Genomic DNA, 19,713 nt, shown 5'->3' with positions numbered 1-19,713 from the left:
TAATAATACTACATTTAAATGCATGTATCTCTACTAATAACTAATTTGTATTTAAATACTTAAAAAAATATATGTTTTTTGTTTAGCTTAATGTGTCATGGATATGTCCTCATTGGTTAACATGCTAGTGACGTCACGCACCCCCAGCTGACAACACCGGAGCCTCGGCATGGGGGGTCCGGACCTTAATGTCGGCTCGGTTTTACTCGGCAGCGTTTGATATTTCATTGTAAGCATTCTTTAATCATCACTGATACGATCTAGTTTGGTGTGCCTCAGTCAGTTATATGATTTTGTTGCTTTTGTTTTTATTTCGGAAGGATTTGGACCGAACCAAAGGGGGGCATTTTGGAAATGCTTACACAGGAAAGTGACCCTAATGGAAAAAGATGGATGTGTCTTGTGACTTAATGCTGTTGTAAGTAATTATTTAAATTACATAATTTTAATGGACGCTTATGTTTGTTTATGTGTAGGCTGCTGCCTGTGTGTGTTCTCACAAATAATCTATTTTTTTTCTTAAAAATATGTGGCTAAAATATTTTGCCTCTGCAATTGAAATGACAATATATGTGACCTTCTTCACCCTATACATCATTGTACATCAAAAATGAAAAAAATTGCAAACTCATTCTTAAAGCATTACCCAAGCAGCTCTTGGGCAAGATCTTAATTATTATAATTCTATGCTTTCAACTTTGTGGTGTTTTTTTTTCAGGGCTCAATTTGTGTCCCAATACTTTTGTCTTCATAGCATTTTAATGTCCCAACCATCCCTAATGCGGCACAGCTGACATTATATGCCTTAAAACAACAATACTGTTAAATTAATCAACATTATATAGTGTGTACCTAATGAAGCGTCCATTACCCATAACTCCCTATAATGAAATCTGCTGGGTCTTTTGTGTTGCCATCAGCAGATTATCTTTCGGTTCAGCAACATTGAAAGATTAACCCTGTGAAATATACTTTATGATCTCAAGGTTTCTAGAAAGATGGTATGAATGTATTTATGTTTATGTACTGCTATGGAAGGCTTGTGATAAAGAGGATTATACTGACAGCTGTTTAGAGTAAACATGTTTTTTTTAGAAGTAGTGTCAACACTTCCACAGTATATCCAGCAGATGGGGCTTTGAATGTATTTTATAATTGATGCAGAGCAATAAGTGTATACCTGAACTTGGCCCATGTTGTGTCAGCCTCTGGGTTTTTATTCAAAATCTATTTTTTTTAATACGCTTATGGGGCAATTGTGATTCAGTTCTATAGATGTTGGTTATAATTTATGAATGTCTGAATGCGTTTGGATTGCAGTGCCGCCAGTGATTGTCTGCAGTGCAGCTGACCTAGTTACACAGCAGCTGAGTAATCGGGAGAGAAGCAGTGGTTGCACCAAGCTAAGAAGAAGAGGAGGAAGTGGTATAGAAGGCGGACACACTATGGAGGGTTTTGGACTGGAGGTCTAACATTTGGGCTTTAGATTGCGGTGCTTTGATGGAGGAAACTCCCGGCTCAGTGCATCATTAATTACCCTGAATTGTTGGGTGTGTAATAGCAGGCTTAATGTTCAATGGAAGATGTATTCTTAAAGTGATGTAAAACTACTGCGGTTGGCTGGTGAATAGTCCAGGGTGTACCCCGCCTCCTGGGGAATACTGCTCTGATATTGTTTAATAAAATTTATTAATGCAAGTTATTTATTTATAACTTGCATGTGTATTTAATTTTATATTTGCTTTTGAAAGGCAGATTTATATTAGAGAATTTTTTAATTTATTTTGAAATTTACAAATAAAAAAATCGTCTCTAATATATTTATTATATTTTTTCCTATTATATATTACATAAAAATTATATTTTATATTATATATATAATTATAATATTTATATATATTTATAATATAAATATATATATAAATATATACAATATATTATATATATATCATTCATTCATTCATTTTCTACCGCTTTTTCCTCACGAGGGTCGCGGGGGTGCTGGAGCCTATCCCAGCTGTCTTTGGGCGAGAGGCGGGGTACACCCTGGACTGGTGGCCAGCCAATCACAGGGCACATTTCGACAAACAACCATTCACACTCACATTCATACCTATGGACACGGGGAGAACATGCAAACTCCACACAGAGATGGCCGAGGGTGGAATTGAACACTGGTCTACTAGCTGTGCCACTCGACCGCTGTGCTGCCCATTTTCATATTATATATTTTGTATTATATTGCATATTTATTTTATTATATTTATTTTATATTTATTATTATTTTATTATATTTAATATATTATATTTTATATTTGCTTTTGAAAGGCAGATTTATATTAGAGACAATTTTTACATTTGTTTATTTTTAAATAAACAAATTAAAAAATCGTCTCTAATAGATTTATTATATATTTGTATATTATATATATTATATATATTATATAATTTGTATATTATATATATATAAATTATATATATATACATTATATATATAATTTTTATATTATATATTTTTCTTAATTATTTTAAATTTTGCTCACAGGTATGCCATTATGTGCTTTCATTTTTAGCACCATGAGTGCAGTGGACATCATCCCTCGTCCTCCATCAGCATGATTGGAGCATCCAGTCTCTCGGGGGACACCCTGATTGCATGCCACTTCCCGTTGCTTCCTCTCCCCGCCTGGCAGCTCCCCGTCCAGGCCCTCTGTGGGTCAACCAAGAGACCCGGCTTGTCGGGTCTGACCCGTGCAGCATCGCTCCCAGAGCAGAGTACACTGCATCAGGAGCACCCCATCACTAATAGTCGAAGACATTTTTCCGGCACCTTTAGCAGTGTCAATGAGGACCGGACGGAGGAAGAGGATGAGGAGGGCACCAGCGACTCAGCTTCATCACCGGAAGAAGTGACTTTCAAGAAGGAAGAGGGTGGAGCTAGAGGTGGTCAGCGCTCACACAACTCCTTCCTTCCTAATACAGATGTGGATGAAGATGATGACGACAGCGACGGAGATAACCTTCACAAGTATCACGAGGACTCGTCTTTTGTGTTGCATGGGACTTCCAACTGGCTCGGGAGAGTCAGAGTCCCATCCCCACACAGGAACCCAGACCATGACGACTTGCTGCAAAATAGCCAATCTTCCTCAGAGCTTTTCCCAAATATTCAAACTGAGTGTACCAGCGACTCCTCCTGCGGCAGTTCTGACGGCATCTTGGTCAACTTCTGCGCTATGTACAACAGAAGCAACAACCCGGCGTCCGAGCCTTCTCCATCATCAGATGGATCTGTAGTCCTCAACCTCCAGCCTGTTTATCCAAGTGATGTTCTCCAACAAAGCACCCACAGTCCATTGAGAGAAGACTGTCCCTGGTCACCTCAGGGTCTGGAGTCCAATTGCAATCACCCTCCCGGTCTCTCCTCTCTGGAAATGTCCGACCTGGCTGCCTGCTTCCAAAGCCAAGACACCCTGGCGATGGGGACCAACCAGAAGTACTACAAGCTGGTGACTTGTGACCTATCATCCCAGTCTCCTGTCGCTTCCTGGTCCAATGTCGCCGGCTACCTTGAGGCTGAGAGCCCAAGCCAAAACGGTCTTAATGTAAAAGGACAACATTGTGAGGACAAAGAGGTAAGTGGACATTTGTATGATGATTTAGAGCACATCACAAAGTAGAGGTTGCCTACAGCCACAACTGTAAAAAAAAATTTCGAGTCTATCTAACTAGAAAAATGACCAGGTTGCCTTTATTCCATCCAGGCTCACCCCCACATATCGTGTTTGTTGTGCTTCAACCATAATTCTACATGCCAAGATGCTAGTGCTGCACCCACTCAGGGACCCATCCTAAAGGACCATGTTAAGGCTACTGAGAAGGGTAAGATTAGATTTTGACAAGCAAAGGCAATAGTAGATGATAACACAATAAATAATTATTGTTATTGTCTTCCTATTTTTGCAGGAACAACTTCAATGCACTCCCGTAAACCACAAAGGCCAACGTCCCTACCCATTCAGCCTATAGTACTCGACCCCAGGGATAGACCTCAGGCCCAGACCCAGCAGCTGGGCTGTCTCGTGGAGAGATACATGAAGCAGAAGAATGACAAAAAGAACTCTTGTGCAGGATTCAAATCCTTTTCCATCGTGAAGGCATCATCATTAGCAGATAGCTCCATCTTCCTGGAGGCTTGCTCCAGCTCTGATACCTGCTCCACCTGCACGCCCGGCTCATCAGATGCCCCCAAACCAGGACATATGTGGTCTCAGGCAAGCCATAGTCCGAGGAAATCTGAAATCAATCCAGGTCAAGATAAAACAACTCCAACAAGCTCAGGAAAAACTGATAAAAAGTTGATACCAGGTGCCAAATTTGTTCGAATCCCTACCTACCAGGACCTTATTAGCCTAACAACCCCTAAGGATGCTCAGCCCCAAACTGAGAGCCTCTTTGAGTCCGCACTATCTCATTTGACACCCCAAAACAGTCAAGCAAACCCTAATTCTCAGACATCTCACCCTCAAGAGGACTCCGTCTTCAGTTTAACGACTGCTTTCTCCACAGCAGCTCCTCTGAACTCTTTGGGTTCCCTGCTGTCCTTCACTGTATCTGGTCTGCATCCTCATCAAACCTCTGAAGGGATCAGTGAAAACCAACCTCTCTTACAGACAGATACCTGCTTTTCACCTGACACATCTTATGAGTCCCTGTCCATCAGTCATCTCCAGAGAAGAGGTGAGGCTATATTAGTGAAAAAGTGGACATTTTCGGGCTTTTCTCTTGAGCACAAGGGTACAAGGCACTTTGCTTCAGCAGCGCCTCCAATGCCCTTAAGGGGCTTCCTCTCAAACATGGCCTATTTTTAACTCTCCCTTCACGGGATTGGCTGAGGCCCTCTGTCTTGCTAGCCTATGCGAGTGCTGGGAGCCGCAAGCGCACAGGAACGATGCCGTCCAAACAGCACTAATCATTAATAAGCTGCAGAAGCATTTTAGCCAATTCTTTAATGACGGAGAGTTGAATTTTGTGTCGGTAAAGGAGACGTTTTGCTGCATCTGCGGAGCCGCAGGCGATGTCATCATGCATAAAGAATTAACTATGACATTTGCAGAGACTAGTCAGTGTCACACGCGGAGAGAAAGGAAGCATTCTCACTTCTCCTGACCCAGTTGGGGAGGAGATGTATTAACTCTTCACTGTGCTTTAAATACATGCAAAAAATAGCCTGTAATGTCACTCACATACTTTATACTGTCATGTAGCAACACAAATTCTGCATTACAATATTAAATATAGGGCTGCACGGTTAGCACGCGGACCTCACAGCTAGGAGACCAGGATTCAATTCCACCCTCGACCATCTCTGTGTGGAGTTTGCATGTTCTCCTCGTGTATGCGTGGGTTTTCTCTGGGTACTCCAGTTTCCTCCCACATTCCAAAAACATGCTAGGTTAATTAGCGACTCCAAATTGTCCATAGGTATGAATGTGAGTGTGAATGGTTGTTTGTCTATATGTGCCCTGTGATTGGCTGGCGACCAGTCCAGGGTGTACCCCGCCTCTCGCCCAAAGACAGCTGGGATAGGCTCCAGCACCCCCCAGTGACCCTTGTGAGGAAAAGCGGTAGAAAATGAATAAATGAATGAATATTAAATATAGCCAACATGCTGATAAATAATGATCTTAATCTTTCTGTGCAGGTTTGCTGAGGTCTGTGAGCACGGCAGTTGATCTAATCATAGCTCATTTTGGAAGCAGCAGAGACCCTGTAGAAAAGGTATGTATTTTTCATAGTGGAAACACACTTAATACGACTATTTCACTATTTCATAAGACAGACGATTATAGAATCAGAATGCGTGGTTTATGTGAGGTTCCCTCATTAACATATACGCGGTGAAACACATTCCATGAAAATGGTTGATATTCAGCAGACATTATGCATGAAAAAAATATTCATAAAGCATCTGGTCAGGATGCCTCCCTGGGGAGGTGTTCAGGGCACGTCTGACCGGTAGGAGACCTCAGGGATGACCCAGGACACATTGGGGAGATGAAGTAGCCGGGGAAGTCTGGGCTTCCCTGCTTCCAAAATCGGATAAGTGGCATTTTTCTGTCCTTTAGATGCATTTAGGTACCAGCTCTCTAAGTCCTATGATCGCCAGCCTGGTCTTGGATCGCCTGTGTCCAGCTCTCCAAAATGTTCTAGAGGACGGCCTCAGAGATCATAAACTGGATGTCATCGTTGGTCAGCGGCGTACCACATCCTGGAGTGTCGTAGAAGTCTCCATGAAGACTGGTATGGTGTATACTCCTGTACCAGTTGGTGTTAATGGTTTAAAAAGAAATGTTTCATTGGCTGTGCTTTGTTTGCATGGGTCCAACAGTCCATCCATCCATGAAGGTTCTCCATGGTTTGGTGTGTAAAATCATGCGGTTTCCGCAGCTGAGCAGCAATAGCATGAGGCTGAGGGCCTTCCTCATGGGATTGCTGAAGTAGGTCTTTGCTCGTCGCATTTATGTTAAGGAGGATAATGTCTTACAAGGTTCCTCAACTCTCTTTCAGCTTGAGAGCATTGGAGTTCTGGCTCAGTCACCTGCACGGTCTAAAACGTGAGTGCACACGAAGACGAAAAAAATTGTCCAATCAGTTTGTGGAACAGATTGTAAAGAAATATTTTATGGTGTGTGTACAGATGTGATAACGGCATACTACCACTGCTGGGGCTTCCTGTCCATGTCGCTGGGTTGCTGTCAGCCGATGTTTCAGGAGCTTATGCTTCTTCTGCAGCCTCTTTCCGTTTTACCCTTTGAACTGGACTTGCTCCTGGAACCCAGGTTGTTACATCACAGACCACAGGAGTGTGTTTCTCCTATTCCGGTCTTCCCAGCGCTGTCTGTTAGCAGGAGGCCAACGGTAATGCAGGTCAACAGGAGTCAGATGGTGTTAGCGCCTGTTCCTGAGTGGCGAACCGAGGACCTGAGGGACTGTCATCATAATGGTGGAGATGGCAGGTCTCCAGTTTTTAGGAAAGAAAATGGAACGGCTTCTAGTTCCGGCCTGCGCTGGGCCAAACTTTTCGGAGCAGCTTCCACTAGGCTTCAAACAAGTACACAGAGTACCACTGCACCTCAACTCAAAGGGTAAGAACCATTATTTACCGAGTATATTTTCTGCAAGTCTATGTGCCTTCTTAATATTTTTTGTACTTTTATTTTCTATTTTATTTCTATTTTTTTTTATTATCTGTCTAGGTGCCATCGGCCATCACAGTGGCTGTATCTGGACGCTTGGCTCAGTCCATCAGGTCAATGAAGACACAAGACTTTATTTTTAAAAAATAATCTCAACTTAGTTAATGCATGATACAGTCATTCTGCTGCACTGATCACAGAAACAACAAGAGTCGCAGCTTTGGCACCAACTCACCAAGCATTCCTGTATTTAACCTTCTGGGCTGAGGCAGCTATTTAAAACAAGTTTATCATCAAATTTATGTGCTTCGAAAGGTCAAAACTGGTGATTCACAAATGTTTATGTTAGCATTCAAACACTCAGGTGAGGAATTCAAAGGCTAATATTCTTCAAAAAATGAAAAATATAGAATGAATGCTTAAAATCAAACTACTAACCATATTTGTTTTTGTTTGAGAGGTAGCCATAATAATATGGACTAATAGAAAAGCTCATATTTACCGGAAGCCGTAACCAAATTGAAAGCATCATGCTAATGTTACATTGTAATGTTTCTCATACATACTGGCTAATAATTGTGTTAAAATATTTAATTTCATTCAGATTCCACTTAAAACGACTGTCATCCCTTTGAAATTTGCGGCTTCACTCTATCATGGCTTTTAAAAATATGTTAATTAATAAATCAGTGCTGTTTTGTGTTTGACTATGACCTATTAGTAGTCAAAACATTAGCATATTTAAGCTAATTTTACATATTTCTGTCCTTAATCGAGCATTTTCCAAGAATTAAAATGGCTAAATGAACTAAAACTACAAATATAAGGCATTCAGAAGATGCATTCAAGTAAGTATTTGATATGTAGTATTCTTACTGGTCACTAGGTGTAGCGCTTTAGCTACATTTCAGTGTCACTTCGCTGTCATTGTCAGATCGTATCGGATTTGTTCCTCATAGTTACAGGTAAATAGTTGCATTATATTATTCAGATCTTGCTTTAAATTAATTTATTTTAATTATTTATTTATATAAATTTAAATTAAAAATGTCTGAATTTGAGTGGAAGCTAAAACTACATTGAAATGATAATGTAACTATGCTAATGCTAAGAAAAGCACTTTAACAACAAGTCATTAATTAAATTTTATATCACTTTATAATTCATTATGTCACTCATCGTCATCATGAACTAGTGAGCATTTTTTTTTGTAGTTTGAGCGTTTGCTAACCCTAAATCTATACTCATTCATCCTCAAGGTAGACCTGAAGGAAAGGATGGTTCTAATGCTAGCCAAAGTGCTTTAGTTACTTTCTAGAGTCATTTACTGTTATTGTTGTTTCATTCCTTGTGCATACAGGTCACTAATTATATTTTATTTATCTTCTTGCGGTGTCATTGTAAGTCAGTTAATCAGTTTGAAATTTGAATTCAAGAGTCAGCCATAATGCTGAGATATAGTAGAAAGGATTGGGTTAATGCTAACCAAAGCCATTTGCACATAGCAACCTTCTGTTATTGTTGTTGAATATACTTAACTCTTTTTTTTAAATTGTTGAACATTTGTCATTTGTCATAACATAAATAACGTTGTTCGAGTAGTAGTGTGACCCGTTGTCCAAACAATGCTTCATAACAAGACCCAAATAAGTCATAATTACATATAGCTTGTTCCTGATAGCAGAACATTTTTATTCATGTCATTTGTTGCATGGTTTTGCATGATATGCCAAAAACCAAGACAGGTTAGCGTATTGAAGAGAGATTCATTTGTCAAATCCTCTGGTACAAACAGCAATGTGTTGTTTCTGCAATAAAAGTGGAATTGTTCCTATTCTAAGGTGATTCCTTCAATAAAACAGCAGCATAGTCTTCTATTATCTAGTTTCCCAGTCACATGTTTTAAAGAAGACTAATATAGCTTCATGACGTTGCTGTATGGGCTCTCTTGGTGGCGGTCCTCTCCAGAGCCTTCCTGGAAAGTCGACCAAAAGTGTGTCCGTACATGAATTTGTATCCTGTGTGAGAAAGTTAGCAAACAGTGATTTAATATTGTTTATAATAGAAATGATGTAGTGTCAGTGTACCACATACCTGGTATATGTCCCGTGAATGACGGGACCACGCCCCTCTTATGGGATGCATCGATTGTCCGGATGGATGGTAGCTGCCTCCCAAACTGGATGAGCGCCTCGTTTGTAGCAACGGGGTAGCCTTTCCCAATTAGGAAACGGGATTTAGGCACGTGGCCTGTAAATCCTTTAAAAACACAGTCAGTATTAATGTTTATACTGTATGTACCTCTGACTCTTGTAAGCTAGCAGGCTACTTCCTGGTTCATTGAGGTAAAACCATTCTTGGCATTCTGGGTAAGGTTCGATGATGGTTCATTAGCACAACAAAAATGGGAAAATTATGTTTGTTTTTGTCTGTTATCTTGTAGTTCTGACATAATTTCCAGTTTTTATGCCACAACTTCATCTAATTTGGAATCATGAAGCTAAGCTGACAAATCTGAAGTAAGTTTGATCACGTATAGAATTACTCCGTCTTCTGTTTGGACCGCTTAGACAGCGGAAGATGTTGAAAAAAAATCATCGGAGCTAACAAGTGACCTTGGAGGTACGATTGCATGGTTTATAGCGTGTCTTTCTTTACAGTGTGTGTCAAAAACGTGGACTACTGCTTGATGAAGAGAACAGCACAATGTAAAAGGCTAATTTGCCTCTCCACAAAAGTGACACAGAGATTGACAATGAAAAAAAAAGTGTGATGAAGGAATGCTGACACCGAAGAAGATGACTTGGTTTTAGTTCCCAGGAGAAGGATGAAGACGGCGATGAATGACTTTTTTGGTAAGCTACCTTTTAACTAGTCATGTTCCACAGTCTGTTCTGTGCTATTTAGAAAAAAACATTTACTTAAAAAATCTTTGTGTAGCATCTTTCTGTGTAGTAAATATCCGGTGTTACGCTGTGGACATCTTCAGTTTATAGACCAATGCAGCCTATATGTTTGTATATGTACAAAAAAAAATTCAAATTTAATGGGCACGGTTCAAATACCACTACGTACCCTACCATAATGCAGAAATTATGGCACTTCCTGGTTCATTAATATGAAGTGAGGTACAGTAGCTAACACATACAATCATATATGATTGGACATTGAGACTCTACCGAAGATACTCACAGCAAAAACAAAGAAAATACCGTGTTTGATTGTAAGCAGGGTTCATTCAAAGTTGAATCACAGAATCAAATGTGTAGTGTTTGAGTCATCACGCTAACCAACCACCCGACAAGAATTCTAAAACCTAAACCAGCCTGTCCGACTCGCTTGATTGCACAATAATCCTGTTCTGTGACCAAAATATATGTTAGATAAGCAAACGTTATGCGTTCTCTTGCAAAATTCAGGCTCTGGTGTCTGAGCCAGTTAACAGAACAAATGTGGAGACCTTTTTTTTTTTAACCCATTTTCTACTGCTGAGCATGTTTTTAATATATCTGTATTTTAGGCCGAGCAAAAAACACCCAATGGTACAATGCCCTTAATCTTAACAGATTTGTAAGATCTCACAAAAGTCCGTCCGTTTTTTTCAACCCCACTTTGTGTTGTCTCACAAAATTATTGCATTACTTTTCAATACCTTCTTGACCTATGAAAATTCCCCCAATGTCCCCTATCAAAAAAAACTTTCAGCATTCTTATACTCATGTTGTACCTGACATAAAGTACTTGTAGGGGTGGTCGTCATCCAGCATGTAGGCTTTTGCAATGGGGATGAAGGGCTTTAAAGGCTTGTAGGACACGGTTTTGTTAGAAATTGGACTTAGGACCTAAAAAAAAAAGAGCAAAAACAGGCATCAAAAATCTATGAGAGGTGGATGACATTACACTGAGGGGAACCTGAACTCCAGCCATTCATAATTTAGCAAGAGGTACTGTTCAAGCACGTCATTAGGTACACTTACAAAAGCTGTATAAATTCAGATAATACTTGATTTAGACTGTATCAACACAAAGTTATTAGAAGTTAGGTGTAACATAACAACAATGTGACTAATAATACCTTTGACTGCTGACTGGTGCTGTAGGTGACAGGAAGCGGCAGCGCTTTTGCCTCCCTTTTCATATTTGCATATCTGTCTTGGTAAAAGTCAGAAAATGCCCTCCGACATGTTTCCGAGTAGCTGCAGGCAACATAGTTCTGCCTTTTTGGCACAAAGCCTGCAGGCAAGACAAGTGAAAGCGTCACTTGAATCAGCCTTCAAGGTAATGTACACCTCACATGGCAAGTATTCAGGAGGAAGTACAGTGTGGAAAAAGTACTCATGTCACAAAAATGGAATTCACAAACAGCATGCATACCGTGAACTTTGCACGTGTTCTTGATTTTTCTTTGGCTTTTTGTGGGTGAAACTAGCTAACCAACAGAAGTAGCATCTTCAACAAGGAGCGTTAAGAGTGTCCCACTAATTCTGTCCCAGTGGTGTCCAAAAATTTGTATGATGAGATGTTTCTGAAAATGGCTTACCCTACTAGTGCACCAGTAGTCAGTGGTTAACTTCTTTTTACACTTGTAAAAAAAAAATTCTTGCTTGTGAATATAAATGACAAAAACTGCAATTAACTTTGTTTTACAGTTGTATGACAACTAAGTAACTGTGATTTCGAACCTTGCCAAGGTTTTACGATGTCCACAGTTTGACCCTGGAACAGATTATTTCTATTTTGATTATTTTCTATAGGGATAAGTGACATATATTAGAGTGTGATATCTACCAGTGTAACCCGGTATTATACGACTAGAGTGTCTCTCAGGGATGGCTCTCATGGTCCAAGCAGACCCCGTAGGAGGACTACCGGAATCCGAGTGCAAGTCCGGACTCCTCAGCTCGGCTGTCATTTGCCCATACGGCTTCCCAATTTGGAACTTGAGCTGTGGACAATACCCCGAGTAGCTGAAAACGGATAGTTAGCCTATGAAGAAGTACTTTTATAGTTTCAATGTATACCAGAATGTTGGGCAATGGAAGTTACTCACCCTGGTATGTAATTTGGGTCACGCTTTACCAGAACTTTGCTACGTTCTGGGCTGCTTGCCTCCATAGTGGTGCACCATCACTGTTTACTATTGTTGCTCTGGTATTGGCTGCTTGGTTGCTACAGACAATCACTTGCAAACAAATGCTCAGATTCCCAAAAGTGATGTTTACAATCATTAGTATTAGTGTTTTAATCAGTAATAATTAGCTCATTTATTTTAAACAACCTGAACATATTCTACTCATATTCCTGTTTATGATACATGAAATAAATGAATTAATGTCTACCAGCGACCTCTCGTGGTGGTATTGCAAATAACATGAGGTATTTACAGGCACAGTACTGTATATCCTTGTTTTATAGAAAAGAATAAAGCAACAGAAGCAAAGGACGTTAGCTTTTAGGGACCTGTATGTGTGTCACCGTCCTCAGATCTCCTCGGAGCTCAGATCTTATCAGCACATAGGAATGTCAGGTGTGCACATTCCTACCCTCTCATATGTCATGTGACTCACTGTGCTGATGAAATACAGTGAGTCTCCTAGAGTCAGGTTCTATTTGCGGTACTGTACTGTTATACTCTCCATCCACATTAAAAAATAAAAATTATAAAAGCAGATTAAATGTTTAAATGCATGCTGGACCAAAAGGCAGTTCTCTCGCCTCTAAGCTTTTATGTACCACATTTATAAAACAAAAATGTCATATATAGGAAAAGAAACCACAACAATAACAATAAACCATGTCTAACTTTTGTTGTGATGATTTTGCCTTTTCCGGGAATGACTTTCTTCAGGTCTCTGATTAGTTAAAATGGCTTACTATGGATGCAGGATAATGATTTATATTATATATACATATATATATACTGGAACTCTTTGCCCCATTCACTCTATGCTTGCCCTGACCTTCCCACCTTTAAAAAAACAACTCAAAAACCACCTGTTTAAATCTGTTTTTAATGTCTAACTTTTTATACTTTTTTTATACCTGAGTATAAAAGGCTTTTAGCCTTGTTTTAGCTCTGAATTAATGTATGAATATTGTATTTGAATGCATTGTTTACTTTGTTTTTACTCAACTCTATTTTTATTTTTTTTTCTTCTTTGAGTACTGAAAAGTACTCATTCATTCATTCATTCATTCATTTTCTACCGCTTTTCCTCACGAGGGTCGTGGGGGTGCTGGAGCCTATCCCAGCTGTCTTATGGCGAGAGGCGGGGTACACCCTGGACTGGTCGCCAGCCAATCACAGGGCACATATAGACAAACAACCATTCACACTCACATTCATACCTATGGACAATTTGGAGTCGCAAATTTACCTAGCATGTTTTTGGAATGTGGGAGGAAATCGGAGTACTGGCCGAGGGTGGAATTGAACCCTGGTCTCCTAGCTGTGAGGTCTGCACGCTAAACACTTGACCGCCGTGCCGCCCTGAAAAGCGCTATACAAATAAAATGTGTTCTTATTATTAAATATACAGTAAATAATCTTGTTATATTTATGTACATTAAATACATATATTTCAATGCACTTTAACCGAAGTTGCTATTATCACCATCGTGCCTTTTCCAGTCACTACTTTCTTCAAGTTTCTTTCTTCCCAGGTCTGTGTGAATCCAGAAGGGAACATGATGAATCATACGTGTGCAGCTGAGTCATTGTCTTCTGACAAGAAGGTGCGAGCGTCAGCCTACAGCTCTGAGCTCAGGTAGGACAGACAGAAGGCGTGGTGAAGAAGGTGAGGAGGCGGGTCTGAAGGTGCATATTTTGAATTCTACTTGAGCAGCTCAAAAGTTGATCTTGATGAAGTTAGACGTCGACGATGAATGTTTACAGGAGTTTTGGTAACCTGATGGAGGTTTGGGTGGCTGAACAAAGACCCAGCCATGAGCAAGAATATGTGGAGGATACTCCTGGTGACTTACCCACACATTTGTCAGCGTCATCTTCTTTTTTGGAGAAAGCTGTACGAGCCGAATCTGTGGACTCCGGAGTGGAGACGGCAAGCACCGGCACGTCATGTCACACTCTGTCTGAGATGGACTTGTTGGAATCAACTGACAGCTACACAGCACCTTCATCATTTGGATCTGCTTCACTGCCATCTTCCTCACCACCTCCTGTTTCCTTCCTACCATTGAGCTCAAACAGAGCCTTTGGATCCTCAGTCTTTAACCCAAGACTTGAGCGAGCCCTTCAGAGGTCCGAATCCAGGCGACAGAGCGAAAACCTTGCAGCTGACCAACTACCAAAACGCCACAGACACTCCGCGGTGAGGTCCGAGAGCTTTGGCTTACGAACGACCCCAGCATCAATATCAGCATGGCAGATATCCCAGATGAGAAACCGGACTTTGCCTTTAAGCAGCGACAAGAAGCAGGTAAGACACATTGCATATGTCTCGTACAAACAGGTTGAGTCTTGCCCACCTCGTAAAACTAAAAGGGAAACGTCAAGGCCTGTACTCATCGCCCCCCGCCCCCCTCTGCTGCCTTGTACTTACTGTTGCAAGTCCTCTCACATGCCATCAATCACACGGAATTGCTTTCATGCTGGCAAGCTGACACCAATCTGTCATAAACCAGTCCGCCCACATGGCTGCAGCAGAACAAAGCAACGGTCTTAGACTAGATTGGGAAATGGAAGTACTAGATCTCCACCAAGGTTGAGCTGTCGACAAAAACAGTTGTGGAGACCATAGTTTCTGCAATCAGCAGTGTGCGCTCTGAAAAGAATGAGGCGGTGGATGACGATGAGTTTGAGCTTTATTATGAAGCTGCTAGCAACCAGTTCACTTCTGATGCCATCATAAGAAATGCTGTCTTTAAGTCAGTGCAGACGTTTTCTCAGGTTCCTACAGTATTAAATATATATACAGTCAATAGGCTCTGACCTTAGAAATAGTAATTAATCTAATTAATTTCATGAATAATCGCTGTTTCGTGGTTGACTACGGCCTGTTACTAGTCAGATGATATGCATATTTAAGCAAATTATATGCATTTTACCCCCAAAATTAAGTATTTTCAAGCAAAAATAGCTAAATGACCCAAAAATACAAATACAATATAAGCCATTATGACCACCAAATTTTAGATGTCATATTCTACATTGGTCACTAGGTGTCAGTAATTGTTCTGCGAGACCACCGCTGAAGCACCGGACTTTTCTTGCAGGAATTTCCATCCATCCATCTTATCCATCCATAAAGCATGATTTATGTTCTTGCCACCCATCCATTAAGTCATCCTGCAGACTAAAATCCCTTACACTTACTTACGCTAACTCAGGGGTGGGCAAACTACAGCCCGGGGGCCACATGTGGCTCACCAAGCGTTTAAATCCGGCCCACCGGTTGCTTTCTAAGTATTTCAACTTTTAACATACAACCTAGCAACATGACTTGCAAGTGTGGATGTCTTGTTTAGTAAAAAAAAAAAACAACAACAACAACAAAACTGTAAAATTAAATGACATAGTTTGATGTTGTCTGATGTTTAAAGTGCTCCTTAATAAAAGGGACTTGAGAACATACAGCTGATAGTATAATGGAATGGCCTTTATTGTACAACGAGATTGGAGAAGGAGTCCATAGACAAACACACATAAAATAACACTTTTACAGATAAAATTAGACAAATAATTCAAGGAAAATTACAAGCATAAAATAATGTGTGTGTGTGTGTTAAATATACAAATATACGTACAATTTACCGCTCAAAAGTTTGGGATCACTTGGAAATGTTTTTGTTTTCCAAAGTAAAACATATTTTCATGCAATTTATTTACCATTTTTTTCCATTTCACATACAATTTTTTCCATTTTACATACAATTTTTTCCATTTCACTTTTTCCATTTCACATACAATTTTTTCCATTTTACATAAAATTTTTTCCATTTCACTTTTTCCATTTTACATACAATTTTTTCCATTTCACAAACATTTTTATCCATTTCACAAACAATTTAAATTAATCAGATGATTTTCAAAGAACGATCTACATTTTTGCATAGAGGCCTACAATCAACAACTGTCAGTCCTCTGCAATCAATCTCCTGGTATGACAGCTAATCCAAGTTAATCATTTTATAAGACTAATAAATTATTAGAAAACCCATTTAAAAATCTAAACTAAAATCTTTTACCATGCTGTTAACTACTACCTTCAGAGAGCAGCACAACAATTTAACATAATTGATACAGGTATAATTAGACAAAGGTAAAAAATAAATCAGGCTAAACAGGTTGAAGTTGTTTTTTTCTTCACAGTCATATACCTCCTCCAAGGCTTGGGAAATAGTTTGGGTAACCACTCGGCCCACTAGTGCATGTACAATGGACATTTTTAATCAAAGCAGACAAGTATTTCATACAGATACTTTAGTGTGATTTATGCATTAACATTAGCTTGTTTAAATTCTGTCTTTGTTGTTTATATTTCGATAGAGCTTTAGCTGTTAATGTGTTCAAAAAAAATGCCTGTTCATACGTTTCCAGACTTCAAACAAGACCTCAAGAAAAGTATGACCTCTATATGGTTTGTGTTTCTCTCACTTTTTGCCAACAGTACACACTCACGTGCAATGTTTATACAAACGTTTCAGCACACTAAAGCTATCATGGAATGTTTATTTTAAGAAATGCTGTTACATTGCAGACAGGTTTTGTGTGTCTTTACCGTCTCCATGCATCAACGTTAGCTTGTTCAGCATCTGTCTTTGTTGTTTACGTTTAGCGGCACACCGTAGTTTGATCAGGTTAGCATGCTAAATATGTTGCATTTGCAAATTGTATTTATAATGGGTTTTTTCAAACACAACCTAAAGAAATATATGACATCGTCATGATTTTCTTTCTCTTCTCATGTTGTGTTAGCATTTTATACTAACTATACACACTGGAGCGGCATGTGTGTACAAACTTTTCAGCATACTAAGCAGTTATTTTAAGAAATTGTGTTAGTGTTTATATACATTAGCTTGAGCTTCTTCATGTTATTTCTCTGTTGTTAAATTTCTAGAGTTTTCACTTTTAGCGTCTTAGTTTGATATGGTTAGCATGCTAATTATGTTTTAATTTTATCGATTACCACATTTTGTTTTGTGTTTAGCATCTACATACCTTGGCTTTAGCTTCTTAATCTATTTCTCTGTTGTTTACATTTTGTAAAGTTTCCACTTTACTCTAAATATGTCTCGTTTGCAAATTTTATTTAGAATGGGTTTCTTCAAAGACCTCAAGAAAAATATGACACGCTCACCATTTTCTTTCTCTTCTCATGTTGTGTTAGCATTTCATGCTAACTATACACCCTCATGTGGCGCCTGTATACAAACCTTTCACTACACTAAGCAATTATTTTAAGAAATTGTGTTACATTGCAGACACATTTTGTTTGTGTTTAGCGTCTACATACATTAGGTTGAGCTTCTTTATTTGCTTGTTTACATTTGTAATTTCCACTTTTAGCGACTTTGTTTGATCAGGTTAGCATGCTAAATATGTTGCATTTGCAATTTTTATTTATAATAACTTTATTCAAAGATGACCAAGAAAAATGTGACTAGCTTTTCTTTCTTTTCTCATGTTGTGTTAACACTTCATGCTAACTATATTAACTTTTCAGCTCATGAAGCAATTATTTTAAGAAATGATGTACATTAGCTTGAGCTTCTTTAGCGTATTTCTCTGCTGTTATTTATCTTATTGTTCTCCACATTTAGTGACTTAGTTTTTTTATCAGGTTAGCATGCTGAATTTGATGCTACCTGTTAAAGTGAAAACTATAATCATTGATGTGTGATATGTTTTTACTCCTCACAAAACACCTCCAAAAATTCTGACATGTATGTTTTTCTGTCTAACATACTATGCTTGTGATGCATTCAGGGTCTAAGTGAGGCAACATCCGCAGGCCTGAGTCCTGGGTTCATCTACTTAGACCATGTGTGCCAAATGTTGGAGGACATTGCCAAAAATCTGCTCTACAGTCAAAACCACCAGATGGGCATGGAGGTCCTGCCGGAAGACCAGGACGAGATGCCTTCCAGCCAGGTACATAGACAGTTACTGTATTTCACACACTTGTTAAGCTGCTTTTGGGCGTTTCTAAGAACCGTGCCATCCAGTTTTCTCTTGAGGCCTTCACTGCCTGTCAGCATGACAATAAATAATTACATGTGGCTGTTTCTTTTCACTATGAGGACCAGAAGCAGCTTTTCAGTGAGGACAAGCAATTCAAGGAATATCCTTATGGACTTTTTCGGCAGAGATCGGCATCAGACACCACTCTTTCATCACGGCATCTAAGTGAGCTTTTAAATTTGAGGGACATATTTTATCAGAGAAATACTATTGTGTTTGACATATTGTTTGTTATTTTTTAAACAGGAAAGTTAAATTTGGCCACCAGGGGGCAGCAACTTGACCTATTGGACCAGGAAGAGGACAATAAAAAACAGGTAGAAATCAAATATTGTATATATTTATACTATTTATAGTATTATTTTATATTTTATATATATATATATATATAAAAACAGGAGGAAACGCATAAAAGCACCATGAAGAACTGGAAGACAAACGTTGGCAGCCTGAAAAGAAATTTCGGCCTGAAAGACAAAAACAGGTGAGCTATACCATACAGTCATAGTGTTGATATCAGGCTGAGTGGGCAGTGTGTGGTGTTAACGCCATATGGCGCTCTACTTCTCCAACATGGCAGCCGGCCATCCTGCTCGCTGCTTCCTGTTGCTCATCTTTGCTGTAGTCAATGTGTTTTTTGTTTTTTTTTGCTGCTGTTGTTTCACAGCCAAACCGTGGATCCTTCTGACAAAAGCTCCACCCGGCGAAATCTGAGCCAACTATTTCGGAGGAGGAGGAAGACTCTGCCTATTTCTACCGCACACTGACACGGAAGGCAAAACAGGTTTAATTTGACTAGATTTGACTTGACTCCGGAAGACAGTGTACATACTGTCATTTATTGCAGTACTTATACAGTATTTTCTATTTTCATAGCATCTTCCTCTATGAATAATAATTAGATGTATATTACAGTACATGTAAAACATGCACAATTAAGAGAAGTATATTTTATTTTGTTTTATGTATATTTGCAACTTACAACAGCAGCGTACAAATATTTTTGTATTTTTTTCTCCTACTTACTGTTTACATTATGTCGTCTGTTATGACACTGTGACCAGTATATGAATAAACTATACATAAAATGCATCATTTTTTAGCAAAACTATTAATTTCAATCATACTACTACTAATAATAATAATTATTATTATTAAGACTGCACAGTGGTCGAGTGGTGAGCACGCAGACCTCACAGCTGGAAGACCAGGGTTTAATTCCACCCTCGGCCATCTCTGTTTGGAGTTTGCATGTTCTCCCCGTGCATGTGTGGGTTTTCTCCGGGTACTCCGGTTTCCTCCCACATT

The 19,713-nt window shown here is 39.3% G+C and overlaps 3 protein-coding genes across 7 annotated transcripts; 2 read left to right on the top strand and 1 right to left on the bottom strand.

The window, feature by feature from the left end:
* Window positions 1-89: 89 nt before the first annotated feature.
* LOC131113108 (uncharacterized) lies at window positions 90-9,058 on the top strand. Of its 3 annotated transcripts, none has more exons than XM_078794164.1 (11): window positions 90-229; window positions 321-418; window positions 2,574-3,635; window positions 3,765-3,882; window positions 3,967-4,740; window positions 5,705-5,781; window positions 6,129-6,305; window positions 6,397-6,500; window positions 6,571-6,617; window positions 6,701-7,148; window positions 7,260-9,058. In XM_078794164.1, exons 3-11 carry the CDS (start codon window positions 2,616-2,618, stop codon window positions 7,318-7,320), a joined length of 2,826 nt encoding a protein of 941 aa, XP_078650290.1. In that variant the 5' UTR covers window positions 90-229; window positions 321-418; window positions 2,574-2,615; the 3' UTR covers window positions 7,321-9,058. The 3 variants fall into 3 exon arrangements, with proteins under 3 accessions (XP_078650290.1, XP_078650288.1, XP_078650289.1); XM_078794162.1 differs by having other exon boundaries at window positions 2,546-3,635; XM_078794163.1 differs by having other exon boundaries at window positions 161-418; window positions 2,546-3,635.
* On the bottom strand, window positions 8,814-14,729 carry cimip2b (ciliary microtubule inner protein 2B). Its single transcript, XM_058064230.2, has 8 exons — window positions 14,394-14,729; window positions 14,184-14,291; window positions 12,250-12,368; window positions 11,988-12,166; window positions 11,275-11,432; window positions 10,927-11,041; window positions 9,294-9,458; window positions 8,814-9,217 (listed from the first exon to the last, which is right to left on the bottom strand). The coding sequence occupies exons 3-8, from the start codon at window positions 12,312-12,314 to the stop codon at window positions 9,123-9,125; spliced, it is 777 nt and encodes a 258-aa protein (XP_057920213.2). The 5' UTR covers window positions 12,315-12,368; window positions 14,184-14,291; window positions 14,394-14,729; the 3' UTR covers window positions 8,814-9,122.
* Window positions 10,003-19,497, top strand: LOC131113149 (uncharacterized). Of its 3 annotated transcripts, none has more exons than XM_058064226.2 (8): window positions 10,003-10,054; window positions 13,863-13,966; window positions 14,095-14,638; window positions 18,151-18,315; window positions 18,471-18,570; window positions 18,652-18,722; window positions 18,804-18,889; window positions 19,073-19,497. In XM_058064226.2, the coding sequence occupies exons 1-8, from the start codon at window positions 10,043-10,045 to the stop codon at window positions 19,170-19,172; spliced, it is 1,182 nt and encodes a 393-aa protein (XP_057920209.2). In that variant the 5' UTR covers window positions 10,003-10,042; the 3' UTR covers window positions 19,173-19,497. The 3 variants fall into 3 exon arrangements, with proteins under 3 accessions (XP_057920209.2, XP_057920208.2, XP_057920210.2); XM_058064225.2 differs by having other exon boundaries at window positions 18,465-18,570; XM_058064227.2 differs by lacking the exon at window positions 10,003-10,054 and having other exon boundaries at window positions 13,861-13,996; window positions 18,465-18,570.
* The last annotated feature ends 216 nt before the right edge of the window (window positions 19,498-19,713 follow it).

The sequence above is a fragment of the Doryrhamphus excisus genome, linkage group LG10 (genome assembly GCF_037039965.1).
Source record: "Doryrhamphus excisus strain RoL-2023G ecotype Guam linkage group LG10, RoL_Dexc_Guam_v1.1, whole genome shotgun sequence".
NCBI classification, from domain to species: Eukaryota; Metazoa; Chordata; class Actinopteri; order Syngnathiformes; family Syngnathidae; genus Doryrhamphus; species Doryrhamphus excisus.
The sequence above is the reverse complement of the archived record's forward strand: the minus strand, read 5'-3'. Positions and strand labels throughout refer to the sequence as shown.

Bases quoted from the DNA above. Each gene is read 5' to 3' on its own strand.
- LOC131113108 (XM_078794164.1), top strand. From the start codon at position 2,616: ATGATTGGAGCATCCAGTCTCTCGGGGGACACCCTGATTGCATGCCAC. The intron at 3,883-3,966 runs GTAAGATTAGAT...CTATTTTTGCAG, and splicing joins TGTTAAGGCTACTGAGAAGG to GAACAACTTCAATGCACTCC. The intron at 6,306-6,396 runs ATGGTGTATACT...CCAACAGTCCAT, and splicing joins AAGTCTCCATGAAGACTGGT to CCATCCATGAAGGTTCTCCA.
- LOC131113149 (XM_058064225.2), top strand. The intron at 18,571-18,651 runs GTGAGCTTTTAA...TTTTTTAAACAG, and splicing joins TCTTTCATCACGGCATCTAA to GAAAGTTAAATTTGGCCACC. The intron at 18,890-19,072 runs GTGAGCTATACC...GTTGTTTCACAG, and splicing joins GGCCTGAAAGACAAAAACAG to CCAAACCGTGGATCCTTCTG.
- cimip2b (XM_058064230.2), bottom strand. From the start codon at position 12,314: ATGGAGGCAAGCAGCCCAGAACGTAGCAAAGTTCTGGTAAAGCGTGAC. The intron at 12,167-12,249 runs GTGAGTAACTTC...ATCCGTTTTCAG, and splicing joins GACCCAAATTACATACCAGG to CTACTCGGGGTATTGTCCAC. The intron at 9,459-10,926 runs GTACAACATGAG...GTGTTTTTAAAG, and splicing joins CTACAAGTACTTTATGTCAG to GATTTACAGGCCACGTGCCT.